This window comes from Narcine bancroftii, chromosome 5 (genome assembly GCF_036971445.1).
Source record: "Narcine bancroftii isolate sNarBan1 chromosome 5, sNarBan1.hap1, whole genome shotgun sequence".
NCBI lineage: Eukaryota > Metazoa > Chordata > Chondrichthyes > Torpediniformes > Narcinidae > Narcine > Narcine bancroftii.
This window is the reverse complement of record NC_091473.1, coordinates 194,882,383-194,898,822: the sequence shown is the minus strand read 5'-3', so window position 1 is coordinate 194,898,822 and position 16,440 is coordinate 194,882,383. Positions and strand designations below refer to the sequence as shown.

At 52.2% G+C, this 16,440-nt stretch overlaps 1 protein-coding gene across 1 annotated transcript; it reads left to right on the top strand.

The window, feature by feature from the left end:
- The first annotated feature begins 2,000 nt into the window (after positions 1–2,000).
- On the top strand, positions 2,001–15,236 carry fdps (farnesyl diphosphate synthase (farnesyl pyrophosphate synthetase, dimethylallyltranstransferase, geranyltranstransferase)). Its single transcript, XM_069940577.1, is given in 10 exon segments — positions 2,001–2,181; positions 4,866–4,884; positions 4,887–5,005; positions 7,297–7,377; positions 7,792–7,914; positions 8,469–8,557; positions 8,834–8,906; positions 13,410–13,487; positions 13,605–13,739; positions 14,398–15,236. Coding segments are annotated over 10 exon segments (1,056 nt in total). The 5' UTR covers positions 2,001–2,043; the 3' UTR covers positions 14,599–15,236.
- The last annotated feature ends 1,204 nt before the right edge of the window (positions 15,237–16,440 follow it).

The following is a 16,440-nucleotide window of genomic DNA, read 5'->3' as shown; positions in this document are numbered from 1 at the left end:
TAAAGGAAGGGTCCCACCCTTTAACAGCGCACAGCCCACGACTCACCATCCAGAATGGAGCTGGGTTTAATCTTTAGAGAAAAGGGAGTGGACTTTATACAGCAGCCGGCTGAAGTGGCCGGCTTGGGTCTGCCCAAAATAGGCAAGATGACGAAGGGAGCCAATAACAAGGCATGCTCAGAAGTTGTAGATGATTGGTCCAGAGGGACAAGGAGTTGGAGACGATTGGTCCAGAGGGACAAGGTGGAGATGAGTGGTCCAGGTGGGCTACTCCTTGATTGATATGTTTTAACACGATCATTCCCCGGAGGCTGGGGGAGAAGTTGTCCTCACTGGGACTCAACACCCCTCTCTGTAACTGGATTCTGGACTTCCTAACAGAATGACCATAGTCTGGCCTGGTTGGTAGCAGAATGTCGAGCACCATCGCGCTGAGCACTGGTGCCCCTTGGGATGTGTGCCCAACGCTCCTGTTCACTTGACCGACCCACGACTGCATCGCCAGATCCAGCTCCACGGGGTCGTCCAGTTTGCAGACAATATGATGGCCGTCGGCCTCATTAGCAACAACGATGAGTCGCTTTACAGAGAGGAGGCGGAGAATCTCGTGGTGGTGCGAGAGTAACATCCTGAGCCTCAACGTGGACAAGACGAAGGAGATGATCATGGGCTTCAGGAGGACCAGGAACGACCACCCGCTCCACTACACATCAACACCTCTAGTGGAGAGAACCAAATTCCTTGAGTTCACTGAACTAGTGACCTATCACAACATCTCCTCACTTGTCAGGAAGACACAACAGTGACTGCACTTACTGAGAAGACTGAAGTGGCAAGTCTACCGGTAACCATCATGTCAACCTTCTACAGGAGCTTTATCCAGAGTGTCCATCACAGTGGGTTATGGTTGCTGCAGAGAATTGGATCGGAGGTCAATCCACAGGTCTATAAGAGTGGCAGAGAGGATCACTGGAGTCTCCCTCCCCACCCCCCCCCCCCCTCATCGACGTGATCTACTGGGATCATCATCTGAAGAGGGCACGCAAATCATTGAGGACCCCTTCCACCCACACACAGTATCTTTCAGCTGCTCCTGTCAGGGAAGAGATCCAGGAGGATCAGAGCCAACACCACCAGGCTGGGAAACAGCCAGCTTTTTTTCTTCCCACGGGCAGTGAGAATGCTAATGACCAAAGCAACTGATCACACTCACTCTCTGAGACCCTCGTATTCACGAAAAAAATATTTATTTATTTGTATATATAAATAGTTCTCCTGGTTTGTCTGTATGTAATAATGTCTGGCTGTGTGTCTTGCACCGAGGACAGTTTTGTCAGGTAACTTCCTGCTGGAGGGGTTCACGCGACCCTCTTCATTCTGGGTTTGAAGGGGGAGGGGGCGGTAAGTGGTGATGCTCTGATTTCAGGGAACCTGGGTCACACCTCAGCTGATGTACCACATCTGGTCACTCACCAAAGGAAAGCTGTGCTAGGTCAGAGATGGCGCAGAGGAGACTTGCCCTGGGACAGAGGATTCAGAAGAGGTTCACAGGGATGATTCTGGGAATGTAAGCGTTGGAATTTATGAGAATGAGGGGGGGATCTTACTGAAACAATTCGAATGTTGAACAGAGTAGATGTAGAAAGGTTGTTTCCCCTGGTGGAGAGTCTAGGACAAGAGGGCAACTTCAGAATTGAAGGACGTCTGCTTGGACAGAGATGCGGAGGAAATTCTTCCCAGAAAATTTTTGGAATTTGTGGAATTTGTTACCACAGGTGGTTCTGGAGGCCAGGTCATTGGATGTATTTAAGGCAGAGATTGATAGGTCTTGAGTTATGGGGAGAAGGCCAGGCAGTGGGGCTGATTGGGGAAATGGATCAGCTCATCATTAAATGGTGGGCAGACTCGATGGGCTGAATGAACCATTTCTGCTCTTGCGTCTTATGGTCATTCCCATTGAGAGCAAAATCCTTACCGGGGAGAGGGAGCCTGTTCCCCACTTGACCATCATCCTGACCTTTCACCCTGGCAGCCCCCCCCACCATGAATTCTGAGAAAAATCCCCAGGCGTGCCGCGACAGCGAGGAATTCGAGCAGATCTTCAGCCAGGTGGTGGAGGATCTGACCCAGGCCAGAGTGGATCATCCCGAGATTGGAGACGCCATCAAACGGCTGAAGGAGGTGAGCTGGACGGGTGGTGGGTGTCGAGGTGGGGGGAGAGGGTCGCGAATAGGTGGGGTCAATTTTTTAAAATTAGACATACAGCAAAGTAACAGGCCATTTCAGCCCACCAAGTCTGCGCCGCCCAATAAACCTACAACTGGTGCATTTTCTTTGAAGGGTGGGAGGAAACTGGATCTCCCCGGAGAAAACCTAGGCAGCATGGGGAGAATGTGCAAACTCCTTACAGACAGCGCAGGATTTGAACCACGGCCCCAGTCGCTGGTGCCATGACAATGTTACGCTAACTGCGCCACCCTAAAAGTGGAGGAGGGTCCGATGGGGGTATAGGGGGCCGATGGGGCTGGGGATCAAGAATGGTATAATCCTTTTGAAATTTGACTACCCTTCTCTCCCCTCCTTCCCCTCACCTCTTTACCCCTCATCCCATTACCCTTGCCTCCTCTCTCTCCACTTCTGCCGCTCTCCTGGCTCCCACCCGCTCCCCTGGATTCCCCCCTGCTTCCTGGTTCGTTCCCCCTGCTTCCTGGTTCGTTCCCCCTGCTACCTGGTTCGTTCCCCCTGCTCCCTGGTTCGTTCCCCCCGCTCCCTGGTTCATTCCCCCCCTCTGGTTTTCCCCCCTCTCTGGTTTTCCCCCCTCTCTGGTTTTCCCCCCTCTCTGGTTTCCCCCCTCTCTGGTTTTCCCCCCTCTCTGGTTTTCCCCCTCTCTGGTTTTCCCCCTCTCTGGTTTTCCCCCTCTCTGGTTTTCCCCCCTCTCTGGTTTTCCCCCCTCTCTGGTTTTTCCCCCTCTCTGGTTTTCCCCCCTCTCTGGTTTCCCCCCCTCTCTGGTTTTCCCCCTCTCTGGTTTTCCCCCCCTCTCTGGTTTTCCCCCTCTCTGGTTTTCCCCCCCTCTCTGGTTTCCCCCCTCTCTGGTTTCCCCCTCTCTGGTTTTCCCCCCTCTCTGGTTTTCCCCCCTCCCTGGTCTCTCCCCCCCTCCCTGGTCTCTCCCCCCCTCCCTGGTCTCTCCCCCCCTCGCTGGTCTCTCCCCCCCTCCCTGGTCTCTCCCCCCTCCCTGGTCTCTCCCCCCTCCCTGGTCTCATCCCCCCCCTCCCTGGTCTCTCCCCCCTCCCTGGTCTCTCCCCCCCTCCCTGGTCTCTTCCCCCCCTCGCTGGTCTCTCCCCCCCTCGCTGGTCTCTCCCCCCCTCCCTGGTCTCTCCCCCCCTCCCTGGTCTCTCCCCCCCTCCCTGGTCTCTCCCCCCCTCCCTGGTCTCTCCCCCCCTCCCTGGTCTCTCCCCCCCTCCCTGGTCTCTCCCCCCCTCCTGGTCTCTCCCCCCCTCCCTGGTCTCTCCCCCCCTCCCTGGTCTCTCCCACCCTCCCTGGTCTCTCCCCCCCCTCCCTGGTCGCTCCCCCCCTCCCTGGTCGCTCCCCCCCTCCCTGGTCTCTCCCCCCCTCCCTGGTCTCTCCCCCCCTCCCTGGTCTCTCCCCCCCTCCCTGGTCTCTCCCCCCCCTCCCTGGTCTCTCCCCCCCCCTCCCTGGTCTCTCCCCCCCCTCCCTGGTCTCTCCCCCCCCCTCCCTGGTCTCTCCCCCCCCCTCCCTGGTCTCTCCCCCCCCCCTCCCTGGTCTCTCCCCCCCCCTCCCTGGTCTCTCCCCCCCCCTCCCTGGTCTCTCCCCCCCCCTCCCTGGTCTCTCCCCCCCCCCTCCCTGGTCTCTCCCCCCCCCCTCCCTGGTCTCTCCCCCCCCCTCCCTGGTCTCTCCCCCCCCCCCTCCCTGGTCTCTCCCCCCCTCCCTGGTCTCTCCCCCCCTCCTGGTCTCTCCCCCCCTCCCTGGTCTCTCCCCCCCTCCCTGGTCTCTCCCCCCCCCTCCCTGGTCTCTCCCCCCCTCCCTGGTCTCTCCCCCCCTCCCTGGTCTCTCCCCCCCCTCCCTGGTCTCTCCCCCCCTCCCTGGTCTCTCCCCCCCTCCCTGGTCTCTCCCCCCCTCCCTGGTCTCTCCCCCCCTCCCTCCTCCTCCCGTTTCCTCCCTCCTCCCGTTTCCTCCTCCCCCCCGTTGCCTCCTCCTCCTCCCGTTTCCTCCTCCTCCCGTTTCCTCCTCCCCGTTCCTCCTTCCCCCGTTCCTCCTTCCAATTTCCTCCTCCCCCTGTTTCCTCCTCCCCTGTTTCCTCCTCCCCCTGTTTCCTCCTCCCCGTTCCTCCTTCCCCCCGTTCCTTCTCCTCCCCGTTTCCTCCTCCCCGTTTCCTCCTCCCCGTTTCCCTCCTCCCCGTTTCTCCTTCCCCGTTTCCTCCTTCCCCGTTTCCTCTCCCCCCTTTTCCTCCTCCCCTGTCTCCTCCCTGTTTCCCCTCCCTTTCGTTCTCCCCTCCGTTTCCCCCTCCTTGGTTTCGCCCTCTGTTTCCGCCTACCTCTCCCATTTCCCCTCCTCGGTTTTCCCCATCTACCCCTTCCCCTGGTTCCCCCCTCCCCTGGTTTCCCCTGGTTTCTCTGTCATTCCCTGGTTCTCCCCTCTGTTCCCCACTCCCCTCTGTTTTCCCTTACCCCTCTGCTTTCCCTCCTCCCCTCCATTTTCCCCCCTCTGTTTCCACCCTCCCTTCTGTTTTCCCCTACCCCTCGGTTTCCCCCCCTCTACCCCTTCCCTTTGTTACCCCACCCCCTCCCTCGGTTTCTCCCGTATCCCCCGGTTCCCCCCCTCTCCTGGTTCCTTCCCCCTCCCGGCAGGTGGTTGAATACAACGTTCCTTGGGGAAGAGGAATCGGGGTCTGGCAGTCATCGCCTCGTTCCGGGAGCTGGCCTCTCCGCTGCAGCAAACGGAGGACAACCTCCGGCTAGCAGGGATTGTCGGCTGGTGTGTGGAGCTGGTGAGTGTCCATGACCACCCACCCCAGTGAATCGGCCTGACCCTCATCACTCCACAGCCCTCCACTCTCTCTGTGCTCAGGGAGAGCCATTCTGACGTAGAGGGGGAGTCTTCCCTGATCTAGAATTGGAGGAGCAGATCTGTAGAAGGATAACAGACAGCTGCAGGAAATACAAGGATATGATAATAGGAGATTTTAACATTCCACATATTGACTGGGACTCCCATTCTGTAAAAGGGCGGGAGTTTGTCAAATGTGATCGGGAAAGTTTTCTAAATCAATATATTGCGGTACCAACTAGAGAGAGTGCAATACTGGATCTCCTATTGGGGAATGAGACAGGGGAACAGTTAATTATGGAGGAGAGGTCAGGGCCTTGGGTTGAGATTCTAAATTGGAGAAAGGCCAATTTTGAGGCATTGAGAGAGGATCTAGAAGGTGTAGTTTGGGAGAAGTTGTTTTCAGGCAAGGATGTGCAAGGACCTTCAAAGGTGAAATTTTTTTTAGAGTACAAAGTTTGTATGTTCCTGTCAGGATTAACAGCGAGGTTTGGAGGCATAGGGAACCTTGGTTTTCGAGAGATATTGGGGATCTGGTGTGGAAGAAGAGAGAGGTATTGGCAACCTGGAGCAAGTGAGATACTTGAGGACTATAAAATTGCAAGAAAAACCTCAAGGAAGAAATCAGGAAGGGTGAAAGAAGACACGAGGTTGCTTTGGCAGATAATGTGGAGGAAAATCCTAAGGGTTTCTACGGGTAGATTAAAAGCAAAAGGATAGTAATTGGTCCCCTCGAAGATCAGAGTGGTTGAGTACAACCAGAAGATCAGAGTGGTTGGCTTTGTATGGAGCCAAAATAGATGGGGAAGATCTTAAATTATTTTTTTTTCATCAGAATTCACTCAGGAAATGGGTACAGAGTCATGGAAAGTAAGTAAAACAAATATTGAAGTTGTGGAACCGATACAGATTAAAGAGGAGAAAGTGCTTGCTGTCTTAAACCAAATAAGGATGGATAAATTCCCAGAGCCTGACAAGATGTTCCCTTGGACCTTCAGGGAGGCTAGTGTAGATATTGCAGGGGCTCTGGCAGAAATATTTAAAATGTCCTAGAAATTAGAGGGCGGCGGGCCTGGCTTCAGTAGTGGGTAAATTATTGGAAGGTGTTCTAGGAAATCGGATATACAAGTATTGGATAGCCCTGGATTGATTAGGGGATAGTCAACATGGCTTTGTGCAAAGTAGGTCATGTTTAACTGATCTTCTAGAGTTTTTGAGGAGGTTACCAGGAAAGTTGACAAAGGAAAGGCTGTGGATGTTGTCTACATGGACTTTAGTAAGGCCTTTGACAAGGTCCCACGTGGGAGGTTAGTCAGGAAGGTTCAGATGCTCAGTATTCATGGTGAAGTAGTGAACTGGATTCGACAATGGCTGGATGAGAGAAGCCAGAGAGTAGAGGATAAAGGAATCTGGACCAGCTGGAAAATTAGGCTGAAAAATGGCAGATGTAATTTAATAAGGCAAATGTGAGGTGTTGCATTTTGGAAGGACAAACCAAGAAAGGACGTTCATAGTAAATGGTCGGGCACTGAGGAGTGCAGTAGGACAGAGGGACCTGGGAATACAGATACACCATTCTCTGAAAGTAGCGTCACAGGTTGATACGGTTGTAAAGAGAGATTTTGGCATCTTGGCCTTTATAAACAAAAATATTTAGTATAAGAGTTGGGATGTTGGTAAAGTTGTACAAGAAGCAACTGAGGCCACATTTGGAGTATTGTGTGCAGTTTTGGTCACCGAACTACAGGAAAGATATCAATAAAATAGAAAGAGGGCAGAGAAGATTTACTAGGATGTTACCGGGACTGAGTTACAGGGAAAGGTTAAACAGGTTCGGACTTTATTCCTGGAGCATAGAAGAATGAGGGGAGATTTGATAGAGGTATTTAAAATTATGAGGGGGATAGACAGAATAAATGTTGGTTGGCTTTTTCCACTGAGGGGAGGTGAGATACAAACCAGAAGATACAGGCTAAGGGTGAAAGGGGAAAAGTTTAGGGGGAACTTCTTCACGCAGAGAGCGGTGGGAATGTGGAACGAGCTGGCAGCTGAGGTGGTGAATGTGGGCTCAATTTTAACATTGAAGAAGAATTCGCACAGGTACATGGATGGGAGGGGTATTGGGGGCTCTGGACTGGGTGCAGGTCAGTGGGACTAAACAGAAAAATGGTTCAGCACAGACTAGAAGGGCTGGTTTCTGTGCTGTAATGTTCTATGGTTTCATCTCCACAGCTACAAGCCTTCTTCCTGGTGGCGGACGACATCATGGATCAGTCGGTCACTAGGCGGGGCAGGGACTGCTGGTATCTCAAGGTGGGTCCCTGTTGGGCTGTCTCCACCCACCGCCTGACCACTCCCCCCCAACACTGAGATGGGGTGGGATATTAACCCCCCCCCCACATACACACACACTGAGATGGATGGGATCTGACCCGCCCCCCCCCCCACCCCAACACTGAGACAAGACAGGGATTTGACCCCCTCCCCACACTGAGACAAGACAGGGATCTGACCCTCTCCCACACTGAGACAGGACAGGATCTGACCTCCCCCAACAGTGATCAGTGATGAGCAAAATCTGACCCTCTCCCACACTGAGATGAGATAGGATCTGAACCCCCCCCCCCCCAACAATGAGACTGGACGGAATCTGACCCCCCCCCCCCCCCACTGAGACGGGATGGGGTGGACTCCTCGGTAACCTCCCTCTTCTCTTCCCCCTCCCAGGAAGGCATAGGTCTGGATGCTATCAATGACTCCTTCCTCCTGGAGGCTGCTGTCTACCAGCTCCTGCGCAGGTACCTCCGCCCTCTGCCCTGCTACATCAACCTGTTGGAGCTCTTCCTGCAGGTGAGGGAGTGGGGGGTAGGAGGGAAGGAGGTGTGGAGGGAGTAAGGAGGTGAGGGGGAGGAGAGTAAGGTGGTGAAAGGGTAAGGGAGGGAGATGGTGAGGACAGAGAGGAGGGAGGGGGTGGGCCATGGAGGGCTGGGAGGCAGTGGAGGGGGAGGAAGGTGGGGAGGGGAAGAGGGAATGAGGGAGATGAGAATCAGAGAGGTAGTGGGGAGGGAGATGGATGAGGGATTGATGCAGAGGGTGTCGGATGGATAGTGCTGAGTGGGAGGGAGAGGGGGTGAGGAGAGATGTGGGGTTAAGGGGGAGACGAATAGGGGAGGGTGTATAGGGAAGGGGGAGGGTTGAGAAGAGAGGGATGTAGGAGGAAGGGGAGGGGGAAGGAAGGAAGAGGGGTGTAGGGGGAGGGAGAGGGATGTGGGGGAGGGGGAGGGAAAGTGGTGTAGGAAGAAGGGGAGTGGGTAGGGAAGGAAGAGGAGGGGAGAAGTAGGTGAGGGACAGGGGAATAGGGCAGACACAGAGGGCCCTGCACCCACCTCTCCCTCCCCTCTCAGACGTCCTACCAGACGGAGCTGGGTCAGTCTCTGGATCTGATGACAGCACAGCCCAGAGAGGTCGATCTGGACTGCTTCACTGAGGGGAGGTGAGTCTGTCCCACACCCAGCATATCCTCACGGACTCCTGCAGTCCCCAGTACTCCCTCTCCGCGGACTCCTGCACTATCACCCCCCCCCCCCGCCCCCAATATACCACCTTTCTCACCAGGGTGGAGGTGGGGGATGACATGGTTGGAAGTCTCCCTCCCTTGGCCTGCCAGTGACCCTCTCCTTAAGGGGTGGTGCTATGATGGAGGAGGGGGTATAGAGAGAGAGGGTGGAGGGGAGACAATGACTGACCCCTACCCTTGCTGTCCCCGCAGGTACAAAGCCATCGTGAAGTACAAGACTGCCTTCTACAGCTTCTACCTGCCTGTGGCTGCTGCCATGTACATGGTGAGTGACCATCAGGGGTGGGGGAAAGGAGGTGTGGGGATGCAGCCTGGGCCTCCTGGACAAGGCAGAGCCCCCATCCCTGCTCCCACCCCTCCCTACCCCAGGGACATTGGATAGAAAGGGTTAGCTGAGGATGGGCTCAAGTGGCCCACTCCTCTGTGCTGACGATAGAGCAGGTTGAACCCCTGCCTCCCAGCTCCGAAGACCCAGGTTTGATCTCCGCCTCCGGTGCTGTTGGTGTGAAGTCTGCATGTTCTCTCTCCCTCATCCTCACTGGGTGCTACAATTGCTTTGGTGGGTTCATTGCCCCCAGTAAGCGAGGAGAACAGGAGTCGGCTATTCGGCCTGTCGAGCCTGTTCTGCCATTCAATGAGATTACGGCTGATCTGATGATGGGTTTATCTCCACCTTTTCCCCATATCCCTTAATTCCTCATCTCTGTAAAAATCTACCCAACCTTGTCTTAAATATATTTACTGAGGTCACCTCCACTGCTTCAATGGGCAGCAAATTCTACAGATTCCCCATTCTCTGGGAAAAGCAGTTCCTCTTAATCTCGGTCCTAAATCTACTACCCTGAATCTTGAGGCTGTGTCCCCTCAGTTGCAGCAAAACTTCCCTGCTCCTAAATTCAATCCCTCTAGTACTGACGGCCAACGTTCCATAACCTGCTGCACCTGCAAACCATGCACAACCCCTCCCAAGTCCTTCTGCACGGCAGCGCGCTGCAATCACTTTTAAATAATAATCTGATCTTCCATTCTTCCTTCCAAAGTGCATGACCTCACATTTATCAACATTGTCCTCCATCTGCCAAACTATTGCCCACCTATCTATATCTCTGCAGATTCTCTGTATCCTCTAGTAAATTTGCTTTTCCACTCAATTTAGTGTCATTTGCAAACTTAGATGCGCCACACCTTGTCCCCTCTTCCAGATCACTTACGTGGGTCCAGCACCCACCCCCACGGCTCACCACCGATTGCCAACCAGAAACACCACTGTACCCCAACTTTCTATTGGTTAACCAATTCTCTACCCATGCTAATACATCACCTCCCCCCCCCCCAACTCCATGCATCCTTATCTTCTGTATAAATCTTTTGTCATACCTATTGAACACATTCTGGAAATCCAGGTAAACGGCGTCCATCCACTCCCCTCCCTTCCCCTCCATCTACTGCTCTTGTTATATCCTGAAGGGGTAGGATCTGGAAGGGTGGTGGGAATGTGGGCAATATAAAATGAGATCGGAATCGATGATCCAATGGATCTCCACATCCCAAACAGTTCCCTGGGCTAGACCGTCTCATTTTCACCACAGTCATCCAGTCCCCCCACCCCCTCCACCACCACCCTTCTCTGCCTGGCAGAACGTCCTCACCCTCAATAACTTCTCCTTTGACTCATTGGACTTTCTCCAAGTCAGAGGGGTGGCCATGGGTACCCACGTAGACCCCAGGTCTGCCTGCCATTTTGTTGGCTCCATGCTGCAATCCTTGCTGAGTCTACACAGGTAAGGCCCCTCAACTCTTCCTCCGCTACATCGGTGCGGCCTCACGCACCCTTGATGAGCTCATCGACTTCATCCACTTTGCTGCCAACTTTCACCCCAATTCACTTGGTCCATCTCTGGTGACACTCTCCCCTTTCTCGATCTCTCTGTCTTCATCTCAGGAGACAAACTCTTGACAAGACATCAAATGCACCGACTCCCACAGTTGCCTCTTCCCATCCTGTCTCCTGGAAGGATTCCATTCCTGCTTGTTCTCACAGGACGAGGTCTTCCAGGACATCCGAGATGTCCTCGTCCTTCCGAAAACAAGACTTCCCCCTCCACCACCCTCACCCTCATCTCCTCTGGTTCCTGCATAGCTGCCCTGGCACCCTCCACCTCAAGACACAAGGACAGGGTTCCCCTTGTCCTCACCTACTACCCCAATGGTCTCTACAAAGTGAGGGGAGGGAAGTTTAGGGGATACATCAGGAGTGGATTTTTTTTACACTGAGAGTTGTGGGTGCCTGGAGTCCATCGCCGGGGGTGGGGGTGGAGGCTTGAACATTAGGGGAATTTAAGAGACTTAGACAGGCACATGGATGGAAGGAAAATAGAGCGTTATGGGGTAGGAAGGGTTTTTGTTTGGTAGGAAGAGGTTGCCCAGCATCGAGAGCAGAAGGGCTTGCACTGTGCTATGTTCGATATTTATTCTTTTTTAATCTTTTTATTTTTCACAAAAAAACATGGAATAATATGCAGAAAAAGTAATAGACATTGTCCATCAAGTACATCCAAATTAATTCAATATTTCCATATATTGACAGTTGCATTGAGTACAGAAATAAGAAGTTAATGCATAGAACAAAAAAAATGTAACTCCAACTGGAAAAAAATATTTTTAAAAACCCCCAAAAATCAAAAGCAACTGGCCGATCCATTCTGAGAGTAATTTCAAAGTACGTTGAAAAGTGATTCTTCCTGAGTAAACACAACACACTTTGAGAAAAAAACAAACTGGAAGTGGTTCAATTTTGTTTATTAGTTTGAGTCCTACAAAATTTTGAATAAATGGTCACTGGGTTTGTTCGAAGTTAATGGTCGTATCAGATGTCCGACCTAATTTATTTCTAAATCTAAGCATGACATAATGGAGGAAAGCCATTAAAGTAAAGTCGGGAGGTGGGGGGGGGTTGGCATCGTTCCATTTTGAGTAATCCAGCTCTCCTTTCCACCAACATTGAAAAGGCTACTATCTTCTGGGCTGAAGCAGGTGCACAGCCTGATCCCAAAAGTTTAGCTAAAGTTTCCAAAACACCTTGCCAAAAAGGATCTAACTTCGTATAGGATCAAAACAAAGTGGCCTCTTCTGATTAATACCTATCACCAATATTAGGAAGAATACGGGCCATTCTGTCCTTATGTGCCCTCTGCACTACCTTGACTGAATGATGGGCACATATTGAAGAAGTATTGACAAATCGAAATTTTTTCCCCATAAATTATCAGAAAGTAACTGCTTAAATTCCAGTTCCCAAACACTTTTAATTTCATCGTTGAATATAGGATGTAAATTAAGTAACCTGTTATAAATTTTAGCAATCAATTCTTTTCGGAAAGGATTATATTGGAGAAGAGTATCAATCAAATTAGTTGAAAAGGCAAATGGAAAATCTGGCAGAAAAGAGTGTAGAAAACTCCTCATTTGAAAATATGTGTTTTAGGCAAATGGAACTTTTCAGCCAATTGATGAAATGAGATGAAACGATTTCCTTCAAACGTATCAAGAAAGGTTATTATTCCTTTATCTTTCCATAGGGCAAAAGCTTGGTCGGATGATGTCTTAAAAAATAATTGCAATAAATTTTACTGGTCAGAACAAAATTATTTAAATCAAAAAAACTTACAAAATTGAAACCAAATCCTTAATGTTTGTCTGAGAATTGGATTAAAATCTTGTTTATATACTTTAGATAATGCCAAGGGGAGAGAAGTGCCTCATAGAGAAATTAGAGTATCCTCTAACCAAAATCTTCTCCAATTCCACCCATAAAACGCAATTGTATATTAATTGCCCAGTAATGAAACCTGAAATTTGGTATTTCTCCACCAGCTTGTTTGGTTTTCTGCAATAATGATTTAGCCAACCAAGGAGTTTCACTCTTCCATCTATAAAATTATAGTTTCGAATCTAAGTTGTCAAATAATACTTTAGGGACAAAAGTTGGAATGGTGTCAAATGTATATTTATTATACTCGATGAAGGGCTCAGGCCTGAAATGTTGGCTATCCTTCATTTCCTGTGGATGCTGTGTGACCTGCTGAATTTCTCCAGCACATTTGTGTACAAGTACTCCCCGACTTGCGACCTTGCACGTACGACCAACATTTTTAAAAAATTCAATATTTCCATATATTGACAGTTGCATTGAGTACAGATTTTGTCATATTTGACAAACTATAGCAGGGATACAGGGCATGAAGGAGCCAAAATGTGTGTACTTACCTTCTTAGTCAGTGTCCTGGGGTCTGTTAGCTGGGTGCGGCCATCTTGATTCCTGTGCGCATATAGATTCAAGATGGACGTGCCCGCCTGCAGACCCCGGGACCCTGACAAACAAGGTGAGCGTGGACCAGACGGTGGAAAGTTTCACCAAGGTTGATCAACAAATTCAGTAAGCTTTGTTGTTATCATCAAATCTACGATGATAAAAAGGTTTGATTAAAAAGTTTGCTGTAAGACTTTGGTACTTCACCGGCGCAGGCAAAATTCTGATGTGTCCATTTGCGGATATGATGGAGCCTCTGTCCCATTTATGGTTGTAAGTCGGGGACAACCTGTACCCTGGCATCAGCAGACTTGTGTAACTGCTGAATTAAACATACTCTGGAATGGATTGGGAGTTCCTTCCCTCTCCTGGGCTTGATGATGGTTTGGGATGACATGTCCTGGGGCCACCTCCCCTACTGCTGTTTCACTGGGAGTCTCACTGCTTGTCTCCCCGCAGGCAGGGATAGACGGCAAGGAGGAGCATCGTGTGGCCCAGACCATCCTCCTGGAGATGGGAGAGTTCTTTCAGATCCAGGTAAGAGGTGGGCGGCCTATCTGAATGTTGCCCGCGAGACCCTGGTCTCGGCGATGTGAGTGGAAGGCCTTGTGCTGGGTGTGGTGTGTCTAACCCCGTATCTTGTCTTGCCACCAGGACGACTACCTCGACTGCTTCGGGGATCCAGAGGTAACGGGAAAGGTCGGGACGGACATCGAGGACAACAAGTGCAGCTGGCTGGTGGTGCAGGCGCTGAAGACCGTCACTCCTGAGCAGAGGCGGCTGCTGGAGGTGAGTATGCTGGCAGCTCTGGGAGATTGAGGCACCGGGCTGTGGCTTTCACTGCCTCGAGAGCCCAACCGGACACCCCTCAATTGTGGCGGCCCCTCTCAACCTGTCTCTGCTGCTGGGCTGCAGGTTCCAGCAACACTGGGTGAAATTCAACCCCTGGTGTGGGGGAAACCGGAGCCCCCAGAGGAAACCCACGCAGGCATGAAGAGAACATAGAACCTCCTTACAGATAGTGATGGATTCTCTGAGATAGCCTTGTCTGATCCGAACTTCAGGAGCATGAGTCGGCCATTCAGTCCGTCGTGCCTGCTTGCCCATTTCAATGAGATCACACCAATTTGGCCTTGGACTCTGCTCCCTTCCCCAACAGTCCAAAAAAACCTTCTCTGTAGACAGTGAAGCAGTACTGGGACCAACAATTCCACGGATTCTTCCCTATCTGGTTCTCCTGAACTTACTCCCCTGAATCTTGATTTCCTCCAGTTTCCGTCCCAATTGTTGGGGAAAGATCCTGCCGCACAGAAGCTGTCGGGCTCCTGTCCCAGTGGGGTTACTGGGGAGAATAAATGGGTCAGCAAGGGATGGGTGGGCAAAAGGGCCTGAGACCTCGGGAGGGTAGGTGTGGATGCAACCCTTCCTAACTCTGTTGCGCACGCAGGAGAACTACGGCAGGAAGGATCCGGAGAAGGTGGCGAGGGTGAAGGCCCTGTACGAGGAGCTGGACCTGCAAAATGCCTTCCAGCAGCACGAAAAGCAGAGCTACCAGCGGCTTCGGGACCTGGTCCACCAGCACTGCGACCGGCTGCCGCACGATGTCTTCCTAACCTTCGCCCAGCGCATCTACAAGAGGAAGAAGTAGAGGAAAGGCCAGCAGCTGACCCACGCCCACCTCTGACCTGTGGGGAAGGGGTCAAAGGTCAGGGGCTGCATATGAGACATGGATGAATGGCATGGTGGGGAGGGCAGAGAAATGGGGAGGGAGAATGAGGAAGGGCACAGTTGGGAAACTGATTCTGTAGGAGGGAGGGAGAGGGAGCTTCACTCTGTGTCTGACCCCAGGAGTGTGTGATGGGTTGATGCAGAAGGAGCTTCACTCTGTGTCTGACCCCGGGTAGGTGTGATGGGACGGTACGGAAGGATCTTCACTCTGTGTCTGACCCTGGGATTGTGTGATGGGATGGTGCGGAGGGAACTTCACTCCGTGTCTGACCCCGGGAGTGTGTGATGGTATGTTGTGGAGGGAGCTTCACTCTGTCTCTGACCCTGGGACTGTGTGGAGGGAGCTTCACTCTATGTCTGACCCCGGGAGTCTGTGATGGGATGGCGCGGAGGGAGCTTCACTCTGTCTCTGACCCTGGGAGTGTGTGATGGGACAGGGGAGGGAGCTTCACTCTGTGTCTGACCCTGGGAATGTGTGATAGGACGGTGCGGAGGGAACTTTGTTACATTGCAGCCTGTACTGAGAATGTGACTCTAAATAAACATTTAAAACCTGTTGTCTCCTTGTCGTTGAGGCATTTCCTGTCACATTTCTTCATGCAGGGAGGGTCCGCTCAGGGCCCTGACTCATCCTGCCAGGAGAACCCTGTTGTTGACCTGATGGTGTGGTGATGAGGGACTGGTGCACTGGGGCTGGAGAGCGCGCGCAGGGCAGCTTCAGGAACAGTTGCCAGCTCCATTCAGCTGGTTCTCCTGTCCCTCCTGCGGAGGGGGGTGAATGAGATTGAGCAGAGGTGCCTGGTGATTGGAGGCACCACCTTGAGCTTGGAGGGAGGGATTGAGGTGAAGGAAACAGCTACTCAACCACCATTCAGGTGTCCAAACAGTCCTTCCAACTGATTCCTGTGAATCTGCAGGGGGTCATCATCTGCATGTGTTGTGGGCTCCTTTACATCTGAGAGACTGGGAGGTGGCTTCGCTGAGCATCTCGGCTCTGTCTACTGCAATAGGGGGTCCCCCCTATTTCACAAATTGGAGCAGCAGCAGCTCTGGGTCTTCTGTCTGGGCCCCCTCCAACCAGACGGCATTGACTTCTCTGGTTTCCGTTAAACCACCTCCCCCCACTTCGTCTTCTTCCCCATCCCCTTCCACTATCTCTCTCTCTCCCCCCCCCTTCCCTCTGTCTCCTTTCACAGAGACAAAATCAATTCTCACCTTTCCTCTTATCTCCAATTAACTCCTTTTGATGGTCTAAACTTCTCCCCCGCTCAGTCTTCAGCTGCTTTCAGGTACTCGGATGCGGATAACGCGCCGGCAGACACGGTTGTGGGAGTGCAGCTGGGACGTTCAGGTGGCTGCGGAGAAGACGCCTTTCTGTCACCTTAACGTGCCGGCTGAAAGAGAGCCGCGTCCAAGCGAACGCCGGGCTCCTGTGGACGTAGTCCCACTGCTGCTTTCAGGTGCAACGGGGGGGATTCTTGGAGCCGGAGATGATACCTACAGGAGGAGGGTTAGCTAAGTGCTCCTCCTGGCCGGGTTCTCCACTTTCAGGTGGCCACCCGACAGCCACATTGGGGTAGAATAGGCAGTTTTACAGTTGGGTTTTCTGGTCACCTGAAAGCGGCTTTTATCTAATGCCTTCCTGTTTTATACATCTACGTTGAGGAAGGGCTCAGGCTCAAAACGTTGGAAATATATCTTTACCTACGGCTGAGTTCCTGCAGCATTTCTGTGTGGTTTTTACCTCAATCACTGTGTCTGA